We start from the raw sequence: 18,749 nt of genomic DNA, 5'->3' as shown, positions 1-18,749 counted from the left end.
GTATCAGGGAAGGGTCAAATCCATTAAAACTCTCCCAAGAGGAACAAGTGACCTAAATTACTTGTTTGCTTAAGTCAAACAGGAAAATTCTTCTTCCTTTGAACTTAAATAATTCCAGGAAATGCAATAAAGAAGCTGAGGGAGAAAGAAAGCATTGAGCAGGCTCCGCTTTCACAGTTACATAAGCTCTGGTAATACCTACACCCGTGTGTACGCTTTACCGTATTCAGAGTGTTAAGACCATTGCTGTTCTATGCTCTTGTTTTTCTCCTTCATACTGATTTTTTTTCTCTTCAGTTTTGCAAGTTGGAGATCTTCAGCTTTTGAACATAGCCCATTAAGTAGGAGATTTTTAAAAAGGAAATGAAATAACCTTTAGTTTGACTTTTTCATTTACCATCAATCCACCCTGCATTGTTTAAAAAATTCACTTCAGTAGCAATGTGTTCTATTTATAATTGGCTTTTTCTTCCCTCCCCAAATCTCTTTTCAGGAAATGACCCATTCGTGGCCACCTCCTCTGACAGCAATACATACGCCCAGTACAGCTGAGCCCTCCAAATTCCCCTTTCCCACCAAGGTAACGCCCTCAGTGCCGCGGGCACTGCACCCATAGTGCCGTCTGAGGATTGCTGTGAGCCAGATTAGTCAACTGCTGCTTGTTGAACTCTTTGGCAATTACGTTAAAATTACAATTAATTTGACTTCTAAAGTGCTTCATAATGTATTCAAACACTTTCTTATCCAAAGTATGTCAGTAATTTTTTTATTGGGGTAATTGTATAGGGTTTTGTAGCTTATGAAAGCATTCAGTGCTTTCAGTAAATCCTCTCCTTTGAGGGTCATTACCTAGAGATGGGAAAACAGAGTCACAGGAAATAAGTGAGGTGGGTTGTCTGGTTCCTAGTTTAGAATGGAGATACATACATTTACACACATACATACATGCATCTTACACTACTCACATTTCTTAACTTTTCTTAAAGTTTAACGTGATCTGCTACACTTGTGCTGGTTTCAGAACAAGCAAATCAACAGCTGACATATGTTTCTGTTGCAGTATTTATGAACAGTGAAATAAAATTAAAATACTACCATTTTTCTTTGGGGGGGTTGTACTTTAGGATAGCCTTCAGAATGTAGAAATATCTTCAGATCTGTGTTCTGTCTAACCTGATATATGCATGCACATTGTTAATATATTATAGCCATTCCTTTCCATGGTATTGTTTTCAAAAGAGGTTATGTCTTCTCAAATTAGTATTTGCCACATTTGATACTTGACATATTTTCTAATGATAGTTTTTTAAAAAGATGATTCATGTTTAAAGTAAAAATATTATATACATTTTGTGTTTTTTTAAAATCTTTGCTCAATACTAAAGGAAAAATAAATTCTAGTAAAGAAGAGAAGCAATAAAACCTATTTTGTATAAAAATTAGACTTATCAGTAGTTAATATATTTAGCCATGATGCAACCTTAATTTTATAAACCTTAACTGGAGATTTTTCTTTTTCTTTATAGGATTCTCAACACATCAGTTCTGCAACCCAAAACCAAAGTAAGTAAATATGTGGAACTGATTATTGCACTGGAGAACAAAGCTTGGTTCTTACTGTTTTGATATTAAAGGAAGGAAAAGACATTAATGAGGGCTTCCTGTGTTGAAAGAATGGGAATGCAAGACCAATATAAAGCTGCTCTTTAGGTGGAATTTCAGATTGTTGCAAAGAGTTCATGGAGCTGTTTTAGTAAAGTCCTTAACAGATATAATTTGGTATTACATGGCACGTGATCAATATCTTGAATAAGATTCTCAAGCATTATAATCCAGGAATTGTATACAAGGGTGGGCAAATATAGGTTTGTAGTTGTGAGTGATACTCTTTGGATTTGATAAAGCTATTGTAATACTCATAATCTGCATGTCTTTCCATGCAAACAACTGTAACCCTAGTTTTGCTCACCCCTGTATAAGACCAGGTTGGGATATTTTGTGTGATTCTTGTATTTCTTTATACAAAAGTAAGAAATTGTTATAAAGAATACAGCACACAGTTTCTTTAGCCCCTCTATATGTATTTGCCATATAATTAATTTTTTAACCCCTTTTATGGATTGTAAATACTTGAAAATTTAGGGAGAAACGGAAAAAAGCTAACTTTATCCATCTCTTCTCTTCATCAGTAATTTTGATAAATTCTTTTTGTCCCAAATACATGCAAGGCATTTCATACCTTACAAAATTGACTAGGGTATTTGCAGTCATTTAGTTCATTAATACTGTGTAGTAGGTGCCCAAGTTCTAAAGTTTTAGTCTTCAAAGAATGGGGACCTCAGTAGGTTGTGTGTCGGGAGAGGGAGCTCTGAGGTAGATGTTCCGTGGAGGTGACTCTTCCTTCATCTTTTCCACCTCATTCTTTTTCATCATTTGCATTTCCCCCTCTTGGTTATTCTACCATTTAAATTGGATGTGAGGAAAGTAAAAAGATGAGAAAAGCAAGAAACAGAGCATCCTTCCTCTAGAGCAGGGCTGGGAAAACTACAGCCTACAAACACAACCTGTTCTGCAGCTAGTTTTTGTACAGAAAGTTTTATTAGGACACAGCCGTGCCTGCTTATTATTAAGCCACAAGGTGTAGCATGCAAAGTGTAAAATACACGTCTGACCTTTACAGAAAAAGTTTTCTGTCCCCTGCACTAGAGATACTAAATAAGGTCTTGCAAAAAACTGACCATCTTGCCACAGTGTTATATAAAGTAGCAAGGTAAAATGGACAGAAATCGATGGCTGCTTGGGGAGATTGGGAAATCTTTTTTCCTAGCATCTTGGCAGCTGAGGCAGAGATAGCTAGCTGGTGGAGTGGCGCGGGACTGCAGGTGGGCCGCCAGCTCAGCTGCGGACAGGATTGCCAGTGCTCCTGTACCCGTACTTGCTGGGCTGCCAGCCATGCAGATTCTGTGCCTCCTACTGGTTTACTCACAGCGTGATGGCTAGCTCCTGGTTTAGAAAGGCCTACTCATCCTTTAAATGGATTTCCCCTTTTAGCAATAGAGTTGAAGATGGACTGGTAAGTGCTTCGTTGTCCAGGTATGGGTGTCCTCTCGGCCTGTGGACTCATGCGGGCTCATTCTTTGTTTCTCTGATGAGAAGTTTTCAGACTGGCAGGTCTCCTGTAGGTCTTGGCTCACCCTTCAGGAGTTACCTTGGGGTCTTACTTGTTGCCACCACTTGTCTGTGGGTGTTCTGTGGAACCTAGTTTACCTTTGGGAGGATGTGGTCTATGTGGGGCCTGGTTGGACCCTAAAGGGGTCTAGTTGTGTGTTGGATGAAGAGGGAGTAGAGTTTATATGGATATAGCTTTCAGAAAGGTAAAGTTTGACATATATTTATGCCCAGGAAGAGAATTGAAACGTCTTGAAAGGGATCTTACGGTTTTGTAGAGTTCAGAGAATGAAGTGTAGGGACTTTACTCGTGTGTTCACATCCACATGTGGGAACATATCTGCCTGCGGATAACAGAGCCTCGTGTGGCTGAGGGCCAGTCAGGATGATTGAGCAGGAGTCCCTGCACATGGTCAGAGGGTGACCCTAGTCCCTCTCATTTGTAGTCCTGGCTTTCTAGCTGGAAGGGGAAGCAATTAAAAAATATTATGTAAGAGCTGCTGCCACCATGAGGATAAAGTGATTAATTGCAAATATTCAGGGGTCCACATGACCTTTGTGAGAAATACCACTCACTCTTGCCTAAAGGCATCCCTGTTTCCACCCACTCGAGTCCTGTTTCAGGTTCCTCTACCTCATGCTCAGACAGAATCAGCAGCCTCTTAACTGGCTTGCTGCCTCAACAGTTGACGTTTCCTGCTCTCTTCTAGGTTAGCCTGGGCTGCACCTCCAGAATACTTTTCCTGAGGAATAGCTGCATCAAATCCCTGTTTAGACCTTTGATGGTGTCTCATTGCCCAACAAATAGTTATAACTTCCCACCCTGGCCTTCAGAGCCCTCCAAACCCTGACTTCCACCTGTCTTTCCATGTCCTTCTTCACAGATTCTCACCCCAGCCTCACCCTTTCCAAATCTGTGCCGCTGCTACACCTCCACTCTGCACCTTGGTTTGCAGTGCCTCCTCTGCTTGCAGATCTTCCTCACCCTCCTGCCAGAGTCATTCTGTCGGCATCTCACCCGTCCTTAGTGACACAGTTCATGGGGTTCCCTTTGCCTCCTTTAATCATTTGCCTCCTCTAATTAATCTAGGGGCCATTCTCTTAATTCCTGGGACAATTACTTTATGATCAATTTGTGTACTTAATCTCACACTGCCTAGGCTTGTAGGTATTTGTGCTCTGTTTGATGTCCCTCAGTCAACTGTAAGCTCATTGAGGACAGGGTCAAGTGCCCTGAACATCTTACCCATGAGACACTCTATAAATAGCTGGTGAATATGTAGATTGTGGGGGATGTTGAATAATGGAGGGACAAGAGGGAGGTTTGGCCAAGGACAGAGGCTGTAAGTGGAGTGCTGACAAATGACTGATAGATACCTGAGGTCAAACCAGGTTGGGGGTGAGAGCAGCTCTGCCCTGGTGCTTCCATCTGAACCCCCCATCAGGAGAGTCTTCTGGGCATCCTTCCTCTGCCCCCGGACAGGGTGGCAGGGCCTCCTGCAGGCAGTGCTTTTCAGAGTGCTTTCGCTTTAAGCCAGTGGTTCTCAACCTTGGCTGCACATTAGCATCACCTGGGAATCTTTTTAAAATCCTTATTTCTGGGCCTCATCCTCTGGAAATTCTGTTTCTTTGTTATGGGGTGAGGCCACAACATTAGTAACAAAGAAACAGAATTTCCGGAGGATGAGGCCCAGAAATCAGGATTTTAAAAAGATTCCCAGGTGATTCTAATGTGCAGCCAAGGTTGAGAACCACTGCTTTAAGGGTTTTTAACTCCAAGCAAGCCCTCCCTCTAGAAGTAACATAAATAGTGATGGGATCATGACAAATGCAGTGTTTAGCACCCTGGTGGACAGAATTTAAATATACTGAGTGTTTAGGTGAAAAGGTGAGGGGGGACACTAAAAAAGGGAATTTATAACTAAAAATCTCATGAATATATGTCACAACGCTGCTCTAATCATTTTCCCCCTCCCCCATAGAACAATATGATACATCTTCAAAAACCCGCCCTCATTCTCAGCAGGGAACATCGTAAGTAAAATGCTTTTGTTTATTAAAAGTTTTTAATACAACATTGTAATTTCCCATGTAAATCTGTTGTTTGGATTTTTTTTTTCTTTTCCTGTTTTCACATAATGAAGTTCAGAAAATACTGCTGCATTGTAGAGGGAAGAAATGACCTACATTTATATTTGGATTAAGTTGTGTTGAAATGTTAGGCACCATAACAGTGGTTTTCTCACAAGAATGGCGTTTGAGCCATAATTTACATATTAACTGTGGAAAATAGAAGGTTTTAGCTGTATAAATTTTAGTCTTAAGTAGCTTTAGCTTTTGGAAACATCTTGGGGGGTGTGCACAATTTAAGATTTGCTGCCACCTTTTTGGCCTAGTTTTACAGAATGAGCCCTACTGCCCAGCTGTGCTTTATTAAGGCCACGTAAGTCCAGATATATTTTGGGTTTTTGGAACAGTTTAAACTACATAATAAAGATTTTTAAATCAGCATTTTGACCCAGTTTGTCATTTCTTGATGATATTGAACTAATAGTTCTTTCTTTCACACACCTAGAAGTGGTGTTTGGGGACCAAGTGAGAAGGCCTTTCTCTCCTTAGGTATCTAATCAGTTACTAACGATGTGGGGTGGCTAGTCTCAGGTTCAGACTCCCACTTTCTGCTATTTTCTGGGCATAATATTTGTTCCATATATTTTGGAAACAGGGATTACTGTGGATTGAATTTTTTTTTAAAATATATTTTATTGATTTTTTACAGCGAGGAAGGGAGAGGGATAGAGAGTTAGAAACATCGATGAGAGAGAAACATTGATCAGCTGCCTCCTGCACACCTCCTACTGGGGATGTGCCCACAACCAAGGTACATGCCCTTGACCGGAGTCGAACCCGGGACCTTTCAGTCCGCAGGCCGACGCTCCATCAATTGAGCCAAACCGGTTAGGGCTGGATTGAATATTTTTAAAACTGTAAAATCACCATTCCCAATTGCCACTGTTCACTTTATGCAATTTGTTTTCATTTCTCCATAGCAAAATAAGAAAAAAAGAACAATATAATGAGATATTTAAAATAAATTTATTATAGTTTAAGGGATGGATTTATGTGTGTGTGTAATAAAAAATCTATTTCACTTGTGGTACTAGCAGGTGGTGAGTTTGTGCTTGTTTTTATTGTCCTTTACTAGAAAAGAAAATTGATTCATATGTCAGTTATTCTCTCCCCTTTTTTTCTTTTTTGCCTTTTCCTTTTTCCCTTTTTGTTTTTTCTTAAAGAGAAAAAAATTGCTTTGCTCCCAAATTTTGAAGTCTAGAATCACTTTCCTAGATCAATTGCATTTAAAGAAGGAGGTTTGTTAAGCCAGTTGATGGCTGGGTAGAAGATAGAAACCACAGCTCCAAGGCTCATAATTGTAATAACTCTGTATCTTCCCCAAGGTTTTTACACCTTGTGCTCTTTATAATAGCTGGTAGTAGAGCCCTTTAGACCATAAAAGGCCCTGGCCAGTGTCTTTGGGGGGCAGTGAGAAAGGGGGAGTTGAAGAGCTTGCGTCTCACTTGGCAGTAAGAATAGAAGGGAGGTGCTCTCCTAGAAAGTGAGTGAGTGGAGGCAGCAGCACCAGCAGAGAGCAGCTGTGTCCCTGGGCCTATGAGGACAGGAAGAAATGAGGCAGATCTAGGCTTAAGAAGTAGCTTCAGGTGGAGCAGACTCCCATCACAGTTTCCGTCAGCTTCTGGGTTTAGGTAGTTGGTGGGGACTTAATGCTACTCAGAGATATGGGTAGTTCTGATAAGTGAGATAGACCACTGAAATCAGAGATGCCTGGAAGTTTCTAACAGGTATACTTATCTCTTGTGATATTTGTAGTGGTTTTTTTTTAATAAAAATGTTAATTTGCTATATACAAAATTAACTAGAAAAGCATTTTGTCACGACCCTCATTGACTTAGGGAAGGAATGAAAGTAGGGCCTAGTGGAGGTAAAGAGGAGGTGGAGAGTGGTCCAGGAGAGAAATTAGTACTGAGCCTGGGTAGATGAGGGGGACTGTGTGGTTGTAGTGGTGTGGGGTGGGGGTGGTGGTATTGATAAGTGCTCAAATGAATTGTACCTGTAGGTTAAAGGAATCACATTTATGGAGACTTCATGTAAGCAGTGTCCCAATTAATTTGTAAAGTGCAGTCATTGCTTCAGATTTAGTACAGTAAACCTCTTAGTGCTCACAGGTTAATTTGATCTGGTGTCAGCATTAGGGTTCTTTGACATGCACTTCAACTGCTTGAGTGACACATACTAGTACAGCGCCTGGGAGATAGTCTAATGTACTTTGAATGTCAGGAAAGAAATGTTAATTACAGAGTCATTTGTACTTTGGTTTCAAAAGTCAATCTAGGTCATAATGCTCTTTGTTTCAGAGTTACTAGTACTTGAGACTCCTTAGAAAAGTGGAATAGGGTGTGTGAAGGAAAACAGAAGGGCCCAGCACTGGAGAATAACTGGAGCCTGTCTTAACTTCTCTCTGTTCAGACCTTGGAGGAGCGCTGGTGCTAGCTAGCCTGGTGGTAGAGGATGTAGGAGGGAAACAAATATGTGCAGAATCCATTGCTTTTACTTTTTGTGGTTGAAGCTCTAGTTAGTTCTTAAATGATGAATTCCTTCTGCCAAGCTCTGCAGGGGAGTGATTAGCTAGGACAGCCGTGGGCAAACTACGGCCCGCGGGCCGGATCCAGCCCGTTTGAAATGAATAAAACTAAAAAAAAAAAGACCGTACCCTTTTATGTAATGATGTTTACTTTGAATTTATATTAGTTCACACAAACACTCCATCCATGCTTTTGTTCCGGCCCTCCGGTCCAGTTTAAGAACCCATTGTGGCCCTCGAGTCAAAAAGTTTGCCCACCCCTGAGCTAGGATGTCAGTGCCATTTCCCCTCAGTTTAGGGGAGGAGGTGCCTGGCTTTGGAATCCTCTTCTTTCCCAAGGCTTAGGTCTGTGCAGTTCTCAGGGGAAAGTACGTCTTTCCTTTTTTAATACAGTCATTAGATCCTTTCTATGATTGGGGGCAGTTCCCTTTCTGTGCAGCCAGATACAGTTTACGGGTATCAATTCTTTTGCCAGCCTTTCAGAAGGGATAATCCGTTAATGTTTAAGAAACTATAAAGCAGTCTCCAGAGATTATTGTGGCTAACTTTCTTCTCCCTTCCCACCCCTGCCCTGAAATTGCCAAGTCCTTACTAGAAAGTACCCTCCTTTACTTTTCTTGTATCTCTCTCAGAAATCGTCAGTGCTTATTTAGACTAAGAGACAGAACTTAGCCGTTATAAGCAGTTTGCAGTTTTATTTACATACATGGAAAGTTTCTTTTGAAACAAGGAAGATTCTAGACTTAAAGACTGGGATTGGAAGAAGAAGAAGAAAAAAAAAAAGACTGGCATTGGGATCATCTAGAAAGTTTGATGATGAGAAATGGTACAAAGATAATAAAGGCTGAGAAGAGCCTGATACCTTTTTAAATGAGCCCGAGTTTTCAACTTTTACATTCAAAACATTATTGGTTTTGAAACTAAATGTTGGCAAAGGATTAAGGAAGCCCCATTATTTCAGTTTATTATAATATAAAATGATCACATCAGGACACATGTCTGCTGAAATGTCCTAAAATTTAAGAAGTGACTTACTTGGACCAGCTCATTTAAATTATATTTAGCCTAAGGAAATTGTTCATAACTCTCCTTTTTAAGATATTCTTTTTGTCTTGCCTTTAAATGTTAGCTTATATTATGTGAAAGTGTTTTGCCTGGATCCTTTATTTTAATGCCAGCTGTAATGTAGAGTGCTATTTGCTGATAAATATTATGGAAGAAGTGATTAGAAATCACCTAATGTGCAAAGCTTGTGAATTATTTGTCACTGAGATCACACCCGTCTCCCGTAAACAAGAAACAAACATTTGTGCTATCAGTCACACATTGGTAGTTCTACATTCAACCTTCAGCATCACAGAGTGTAAGTGGAGACCCCGTTCTAATAATGCTCAGTACTCAATACCAGGTGTTGCTAGAAAAGGATACACCTTGTTTTCACCCTCAGCTTATCTGATCAAATGATTGAGGATCCAGGGTTACTGCTGTTCAGAACTATGTTAGTAACCTAGATATATTGGGAAGTGATTTGTTAGGAGAGTTAGGGGTGTAAAATAAAAGAGAATAAGGCAGGTAGCTTTTCTTTTAAATATGTTAATGTTAGCCATGCTGTCGGGAAATGAGAATTTGTAGGATTGAGTATTGAAGATTTCTGTTCATAAATGGAAGCAAACAAAAAGAATCATTCTGTGCAATGTTTTGTTTTGTTTTTTAAAGCTGCTTATTTCAGAATTATAGTCACTAGGGGACATTAAACCAACATTTAGAAAACACTACAACTCCCAATTGTAGAATCACCTTTTTCCCCCATCCACACTATGCTGTGACTAGCTTACTGTAGGATTATAGACTCTTGGAATAGTCAGTTTAACTCTTCAACTTTAAACTTTACTAGATAATATTCTAGGATCTCTTGCAGGACAATGTTTGACTTAACATTGTATATGAGTTCATGCTTGAAATTTGAGTAATGTTGAAGGCATAATGTTGAAGGCTATGTAACGAAGCCTCTTTTAAATAATTATAAAAATACTGCTAAGGAGCTGGATGGATCATCCTCTTCAGAGTATTCACCTTGGAGCTATACTTTCAAATGATGCAGCTCTGGCTTGTACTACTTTGGGAGCACCCCTTTAGGATAATATCTACCACTATGCTTGGTCTAAGACCAAAGGTCAAATAAAATGGAAAATAATAATTTTGTATAATAGGTAAGTGTTAAGTAAATGAACCTGTGTGTGTCCTACAAAAGAAAGTCTTCTCATCATTCTTTAACATGCCTTTGACTTCAGTTATATAAATTACTAGAGTCCCAGTGCACGAGATTTGTGCACTGGGGCGGGGGGTGGGGGGGAGGCGGAATCCTCAGCCCAGCCTGTGCCCTCTCGCGGTCCAGGACCCCTCACTCCTTACCACCTGCCTGCAGCGGAGGTGGCGGAAGAGGCTCCTGCCACCTCCACTGTGCTCGCCAGCCGTGAGCCCAGCTTCTGGTTGAGCAGCGCTCCTTCTGTGGGTGTGCACTGACCACCAAGGGGCAGCTCCTGCGTTGAACGTCTGCCCCCTGGTGGTCAGTGTGTGTCATAGCGACCGTTCGTTCTGCTGTTCAGTCGATTTGCATATTATGTTTTTATTATATAGGATTCTCTGGGCTTGGCTCCAGGTGACTTGGAGATATTTTCAAAAATTGCCATTCTCCATTCAGTGCATAATTATCAAACACAGGCTGGGTACCTAGTGCTGCTTTAGGTATTTGGGGAAACAATGACCAATAAGACAATATTCTTGTCTTTCACGTCTTGTAACTAAAGGAGGGTGGCATGTAATACAAATTTGGTGATGTGATAGTGACCGGCGTGGGGGAGGAGTTTCCTTGGATGTTGGTGATACTTCTGGGAGGGAGATCAGGAAAGGTCTCTCAGAGGAGGTGACATTTGATCTGGAGCCTGAATGGTGAGAGGGAGGCAGAAAATGCTTGCCACCTTTAAAGGGGCTTGATAATTTATGCTGCAGGCTGTAAGGCATTTGAAAACATCAGAAAATAATTCTTATTGGAAGTGACTACTTTAAAGTGGTTCATTTGCATATGCAAGACGTGGTTTAAAGGAGCCCTTAAGGGTCAACTTAAATTTCACTTTTAATCATAACTGCTAATTTACTAAGTGACCCTAGACTAATTTAACCAATAGATTGAATGATTGCATAAAAAATGTTTTAAATTTCTAAGAATCTATTAGGCCTAAACTAATTTGTGCATCCCACTCACTCTGGGATACTGGGCTGTAAACACGGTATGGTTTACTTCCATGAGATTTCATATTCCCTCCCTCCCTTTCTCCTCCCCACCCCCCACTTCTCCCTGCCAAGGCCCTCCATAACCAACCCTTTGCCTCCCCCTCCACCCCCCCATTACACAAGTACACTTTCCATTCTGGCCACTTTCAACTCCTTGCTGTTTTCTATACTCTGATTACTTTCTCCCAATCCCTCCTCCTCTCAGGTCTTTCCTTGGATGTCATCCCCTTATCAACTGTCTTCCCTAACTACCCATGGAGAAGAGCAACCCACACCTATCTTTTCTTTTTTATACTTTTGTTCCCCTCCATTGAAAAAGGGTTAGCTGTTTATCTCCTTCCTCTACACCAGCAATTTTCAGCTTTTTTCATCTCATGGCACATATAAACTAGTTACTAAAATTCTGCGGCACACTAAAAAATATATTTTTGCTGATCTGAAACCCCCCACCCCAAAGGTATAATTTTGATTCATTCACACTGGTTGGCTATTGTGTTGGCCTTTTAAAAGAAATCTGACAATATAAGGGACAAGAGGTCAGTGCCCCTGACTACACAGTCAGGTATTACCTGTTTTAAAAAAATTTTGTGGCACACCTGCTAAAAATCGCTGCTCTAGACTTGTAAGTGCCTCAAGAGCAGGATTTTGTCTGCTTGGAATCTTGAGTAGGGCCTGGCATATAATAGTAAGCACCCAGAATAAATGTGGAAGGAAAATTATTATACATAAACTTGATTAAATACCTGAGCCATATTTAATAAACATGATTTTCAGCAATAATCTTTCTAGATTTTGTTTCTAGTCATCCCATATGCCACCCTTGCACTAGTATCTTATTTGTCATACTTACTGATTTAATCTTATTTATTAACTTCACATTTTCCCTCATTTATACTCTTATGCTTTTTTTTATCCTTATTTGATCTCAGATGATTATCATTTCATCCGTGAGTTTGAATACTCTCTTATACCTCTGACAACAGTTTTTACTTATCAACCATAATAAGCTGAATTACTATATTAAATCATGTGCTGAGTCACTTTCCCCTCTATCTGATTAGTCCATAATCTCCCATAAACCATCTCTCCATGAATTTGAATTCTGCCAACTACTCTCGCCCTTAGGAGAGTTCCCCTTATACGTTGTCACAACTGCTTAAGATCTGCTTTTTTATTTTTTCATTTATTGTATGTGGAGTCCTCTTCATAATTTGTAGCCTCCCATCATCTTGTACAAAGCATTTGTAGTCCTTGTTTCTGCCCTTTATAAAAAAAAGGAATCAAAGCCTGATTGAATTGAAAAATTTGGGGAATTATGTATCTACTTGGTGCCTAACCTCTTTCTCCCTGCAATCCATTGCTTGTTCTGTCCCCAAATCAATTTTAGGGTTGTGCAATTTTATACATTCTTACATGCTCATTAGCAGTGCTGAAAAGCATTACTTTACATACCATTCAGGCACCTAATACCAGGGTTGTAACTTATTAATTGCTGAGCTTGCTTTCACTTGCTCTTTCCCAAATAAAATGTAGGGCCTGATCATAGGAAAAGTTTAGCCAAGAAGTTAGTTTATTTAAGTTTTTGGGGTTGGAATTGAGATGTTACAGAGTATTGGCGGTGAACTCTTTGGCAAGCCCAGTCTTAGGAATAGAAAGGGAATAAAGACTTGTCTGGTGTGTCTTCACAGTAACAATTGCACTGAGTCACTGAAGCGTGCCTGCCAGAACCTGTGCTTGGTCTGAGTTTTGCAGAACAACTGCCAGAAGAATGCGTTTGTTCAAGGGGTTTGAAGATTGTAACCTCTAAGTCAAAAGTTTACCTAACCAGTAGTGGTTAAGCCTACGTGGTAGTTCAAAGAGGTGCATTACCTGAGCACTTGGCCTCTTTTGAACGGTGCCAAGGTAGGCCGTATGGTGCTGTGTGCTCTGAAATAACTGCTTTGTCTTAGAGGTTGAAAGTGAAATTGCAGTAGTTATTTGACCAGTTTAAAAAGTATGTAAGGTTTACAGTTTATTGCTTTTCATAAAGGAAAAACAGCATATTTCTTTTATTCCAACAAGATAGTTATTTTACTAATTTGTCCTTTTTTTCATAAAGGTTCTTAATTTATTAATCCTCATGAAAAACCTGCAGTCACCACAGATAAAGTCCCCGAAGAATCTTCTCTCCTTCTGTTGTCATGTCTTGCAAGTCTATATTTAGGTTCATTTTTCTTTGTTTAATCTAAGGAATCATAAATCGTGCCAATGCCAGTTGTCTCCCCACCACCAAAACGGGTTCTGAATCCAAACACAAAGATGACATCTGCTGTGGTCTTGTACATTTTGGCCAGTTTTCCCCGAATTTCTGTCGGGTGCTGTTGCCTTCCCAGGGTGAAGGGCACTGATGACCATTTGTTTCCACTGAAATAGTCTGTTGGTCATGAGTTTCCTGGTCCGGATAGTTACTTTGTTGTTCATGGTGGAGGTTGATCTTCAAGCAGCCAGGGAGGAAAATCCTTTCTCTCTTTCTTGATAGTTCTTTTCTTGTAAATCGAACTCTTCTCTCTGTGGGCACCGGAACTTAGATTTCATTGCATCAGTGCATTAATTTTTCTAGCTGTTGGATTCTACATGAGCTAGAGCCAGGGGATTGGACCCAGTGGAATCACTTTTGCTTCCTGTCTCCAGCATGTACCAGCTTCATGGCCTTTTCAGTGGCAGCTCCAAGCTGGTTCTTCATCCTTGGAGTGTGAGGGGATCAGAGTCAGCCCACAGGGTTGTGGGTAAAGGGAGTGCCTGTAGTCCTGATCACAGTGGAGGTGCAGTATGTGGTACTGTTACTCATTCATGCAGCCAGCTTTTTAGATAGCCAGCCTGCCAAATTCTAGATATAGAAGTTATGAAAGTACAAATGACTTGATCCTGCCCCAGAAAACCTTATAGTTGAGTACATCCTTTGGGGCTTGACCCAGATTTTATTGGTGTGAATGGGATTGGTTCTAAGAGATTTGATTCTTTTTAATGGGTATAAAGGTGCTCACCCAGGTGTGCTGTAATAAATTTTGCCATTCTTCACATTCAGTGACCAGTTCTTTCACATATAATTTGTGAAGTATAGTATGGGATGGTATACTAATATTCTAGGCGTCAGATATAATTGTGGGACAAGTAGGGGCTTTAGCAGCTGATTTCTTTGAATTTTTCCCTTATCTCCAAAAAATAAAACCTTTACCTGTTGTCGGGTTACATTTCCCCCAACTATATAGATTTTTTTTAAAAATCACAATGGCATTTGTGATTAATTTTCTAGTTAATGGTTTTTAAGTAACTTTTTTTCTTACTGGAGATGTAATATCTGTTTGTTATCAAAACTTTAGAAATTATTTTTCTTCCCCTTACTTAAGAGCATGCTTCTTATGTTAAACTACCCATCTCTGGTGATGTAAATGTGGTTTCTGGAAGATTCTGTGGTTACTCTTGGCTGAGTTGGCAGATGCTGACAGTATGCTATGTGTGCTGATTCTCATGTCAGATAAATTATACCCGTGAATTTTGATTAAATGAAATGCCATGTGTAAATCCCTAGTAATTGATAGATCTTGTTTAATCTTACTAGTTTATCATTGCTTTTTGAATGAGTGTTTCTTTGGAGATACCTTTAGCAATCTTCCCTCAGTGGTCACTGTCCCTCCACACTTAGGTACTGAATAAGTTTTGTATATCTGCAGGCTTGTTTTGCCATTATCTACCTGACACTCTGAAGGGGGTAATTTCAGAGTCTGGAACAGCATTTTTTTATGGTCCCTTTTATTCCTTAACAACAAGCAGAGCTGAAAGTCATAACATATACTTTCTGACTTACATACTTTCTGATTGACTCTAGAATATATTCATGGAAGCTGGGCATTCAGTAGCGAGGCAAACAACTGACAGGGTATTTAGTCCTCTGCTCACAGCAGGAAGCATGGTTGGATTACATGGTCATTGACGTTTCAGGGAATTAAGACAAATCAGTTTTATACAAAATAAACGCAATGACTAAGAAACAGAGAGATTCATTAACTGTGGTTTTGTTGTTGATGGTTAATATTGAATATAATTTGTCAGTTTTTTTCCTTACATTTATTCCAAAGATATGTCTTTTATTTTTTGTTTGTGTGTACCCCAGCCAAGCCACCATTCAGGAATATACCTCTTGAATAACTTTTTCTTATATACCACTATGATTGCTACTGCCAAGTCCTACATCTGAGGACTGTGGTGTCTAGCCTGGCTAACATAGGAATTTAGCTTCCTTTAGATAAATATTGAGTGAGATCTCTATTTACAAGTTAACAGTTTTCATGTTTTTTAGAAACTTATCACAGGATGTTGTTAGTACATTTGGTGGTGAAAAGGCTTCCTTGGCAAGAATTACAGTGTTGCATGTAGGTGGTCAGTATGAAAGAGCCAAGTTTTAGCATTTGTTTTCATTAGGAGATACAGTGATTATAGCGAGGATTCCCAAAATAAAAATTGTTGGTGAGATTATTGAAGAGGTATTTTTAGAAATACTGAAGGATTGTAATCTCTAATATAATTTGCTTTTTGGAGCATAAATAATACTTAGGCAGACTTGGGTTTTTTTTGCTTTTGTTTTTCACTATAACATTTCCTCAAAAGTCATGCTCATAAATTGGGTGGAGGAAGTAGAGAGGGAGCTTTTACTGATTCATTCCTTCGACATTTGGGCATCTCCATGGAAGAAGGTAAAGGGGAAGAGATAAGAAGGGGTTAAGATTTGTGTAAATGTACAGATTGGAAACTGTTCACTTTCAATGTGTAGGTTCATCATAAACCACACTGCCTAGAGATGAGTATTAATATAACTGAGGAAGTGAGCTGAGTTTTTATGTTTATCAGAATGATAGCTGTAAGGTTAAGCATGGTCTATGATATTATTTGTATTACTACCCTTTCCACTGATCATTGTTCAAGCACACGAAAAAGAATCTTTTTGTGTGCATGAACAATAGAGTCCAATATTAATAATGGCCTTTGGACAAAAATGTAGGATGAGGGCACTCTTGGGTGACTGTTGACTTGATAGCTTCGTACATCTTACTCTGCATTTATTTAATTCAGATATAGTTCTTTTTAAAGTAGTTTTTGTTTTCATTGATTGTAGAGAGATGAAGGGAGAGAGAGACAGAGAGACATCAGTGTGAGAGAGAAACATCACATTGACTGGTTGCCTCCCGTACGCATCCTGAATGGGGATCAAACCAGCAACCTGGGTATGTGCCCCGCTAGGAATCAAACCAACCACCTTTTGGTGCACGGGATGATGCTCCAACCAAGCCACACTGGCCAGGGCTCCATATATAGTACTTTTTTATAGCACTGTTTTAAGCATTCATCTACAAATATTCATTAATCTACTATTAACTCATTTAATGGTTGATCATTTATTCTAGTTGTTAGAGAATATAGAAGGAAATAATTTAAATGTATCCTGTCTTTCTTTCTCCTCTCTCCCTCCCTCCCTCCTTCCTTCCTTCCTTCCTCCCTCCCTTACTTCCATCCTACCTACTTATCTACCTACCAACCATATGGGGCTGGCAACAACCCCCTGTCTCTTGGTAGTTCTGCCTTTAATGCTCAGACCTGGGAAGGATTCCATTTTGAGATAGTAAGGAGCTTGGACTGAACTACTTTGTGTTATGATTGTAAAACTTACATTTCCATGAAATAAAGTATTGGAGGAATAAATAAAACTTATCCCACCCCCATTTTAATCAGTCAGCATATTTTCTACTTATATGATAAAGGAGTTGTTTGAAGTCATTGTAAATCGCCCTGTCTGTGCCCCGCCCCTTCCAGCATGCTTGAAGATGACCTCCAGCTCAGTGACAGTGAGGACAGTGAGAACGAGCAAGTAAGTTGTGTGTATCCCGTAATCTGGAGTCCTTTTACATCTGTCTGACTTTTCTGACCTGCTTACCCTAACCTGTCTTTTTTCTTTTCCTCCCCCTTCTCCCCCTTGTTGTGAATGCCTAGGCCCCGGAGAAGCCTCCTTCCACATCTGCACCGCCAAGGTACCGTGTGCGGGTTTCTCCCCTCTACCCCAGTGTTCGCAGTTTTCTACTGAGTGGGAGCATTACAGCCTTAGCACTTTCATAACTTCTTCATGGGGAAGGAGATGGAGTATCACAGCTAAAAGAAAGTACCTGTGTAGTATTTTGGAAGCTTCAATCAGCCTTAGAGAGGTGGTTAACTCTATAAAGGGAAAGAACCCTACCCCCACCTAAACCATCACTGTCGGAGAAAACATTTTTTGAGAGTTTAAAATAAGCCTGAATCACTTTCCTCAGTATTATGTAACCAGTATTTGAAAAGTTATGCCAAAGAGCCCAGTGTTTCTATGAAAGTGACAGATTTGCTGTATTTTCAAAAATTATAAAGCCAAATTTTCCGTGGTGGCTGTTTTCTTAGTCATGAATTTTCTAATTGTTTCTGTGGCTTTTTAAAATGGCCTGCAGTGCATTTTAGTGAGGTGGAAAATGGCACTGTTTCATTTTGGAAACAACTTGGCTATATTTTAGAAAACATTATGCTTTAATTTTTGGAAATGGAAACTAAACCACCTCTGGTATTGAATTTAATAATTTAATATGCCAATACCTGACCTCCACGGACAGGGAAGAGTTAAATTACACTGTAGCTGTTTTACTCCCTTGAGATGTGGTCATCCATTCAGAGACAGGCTCGGCAATAGAAACTTTCCTCGCATATGTGTGACGTGATGGTTAGCGTGGAGGAAGCTCATATAATTTTGCCAGGTCTTACAGAGTCATAAGCTCTGCTCATTTATTTATATTTCATTTTGTTCAGTAATTTCTAGTGGCTTATAATGACTCATAAAATATGACAAACTAGCCTAACTTAAAAGAAGAGGAAAAGAAGATAGAAAAAAACAAAGTGGGGATAAATCAGAGGCAGAAATAACACAAAGTATATATCTCATTCTGATCCTCTATGGCAGGGGTCCTCAAACTACGGCCCGCGGGCCACATGCAAATACAAATATTGTATTTGTTCCCCGTTTTGTTTTTTTACTTCAAAATAAGATATGTGCAGTGTGCATAGGAATTTGTTCATAGTTTTTTTTTAAACTATAGTCCGGCCCTCCAACGGTCTGAGGGACAGTGAACTGGCCCCCTGTTTAAAAAGTTTGAGGACCCCTGCTCTATGGCTTAAGCTCTTCAGCTCCCAGTGTGAAAATGATCACAAACCTAACCACATTTTTTCTGAGGAAATTGTCATAGTATAGTGTGTTTGCTTTAAAATGACCTCATTTATTTTATTGGTTATAATTTTTAAATTCTACATTAATATAATTTTATTTAATAAATTTATTATTTAATGTTTTAGGTAGATTTGGAGGCTTTCACGAGTATAAATACTGATTTATTGCTTTGGCTAATTCCATTAAAACTGCAAGTTTTAAGATATGCTTTGAAATTCTGTATATGCCCAGCAGTGTTTTCTCATTGACCCAGAGCTATTGTCCTATTCGTAAAACTTGCAGTAGTTAATCTCTCCTTCAGCTGATATTTGGAGGTCATCCTAAACCACTTATAAACAATGGCCTACTTCATAATTCTGCCCG

At 39.6% G+C, this 18,749-nt stretch overlaps 1 protein-coding gene across 3 annotated transcripts in view; it reads left to right on the top strand.

Moving 5' to 3' along the window:
- AFF1 (AF4/FMR2 family, member 1) overlaps window positions 1-18,749 on the top strand; it is a 195,779-nt gene that overhangs the window by 146,275 nt on the left and 30,755 nt on the right. For all 3 annotated transcript variants that reach the window (XM_005874091.2, XM_005874090.2, XM_014545962.1), the window contains 5 exons: window positions 494-580; window positions 1,527-1,563; window positions 5,151-5,202; window positions 16,961-17,015; window positions 17,138-17,175. In XM_005874091.2, the coding sequence (XP_005874153.1) occupies window positions 494-580; window positions 1,527-1,563; window positions 5,151-5,202; window positions 16,961-17,015; window positions 17,138-17,175 (269 nt within the window). The remainder of the gene's footprint in view (window positions 1-493; window positions 581-1,526; window positions 1,564-5,150; window positions 5,203-16,960; window positions 17,016-17,137; window positions 17,176-18,749) is intronic.

This window comes from Myotis brandtii, unplaced genomic scaffold (assembly GCF_000412655.1).
Source record: "Myotis brandtii unplaced genomic scaffold, ASM41265v1 scaffold424, whole genome shotgun sequence".
In the NCBI taxonomy this organism is placed as follows: Eukaryota; Metazoa; Chordata; class Mammalia; order Chiroptera; family Vespertilionidae; genus Myotis; species Myotis brandtii.
The sequence above is the reverse complement of the archived record's forward strand: the minus strand, read 5'-3'. Positions and strand labels throughout refer to the sequence as shown.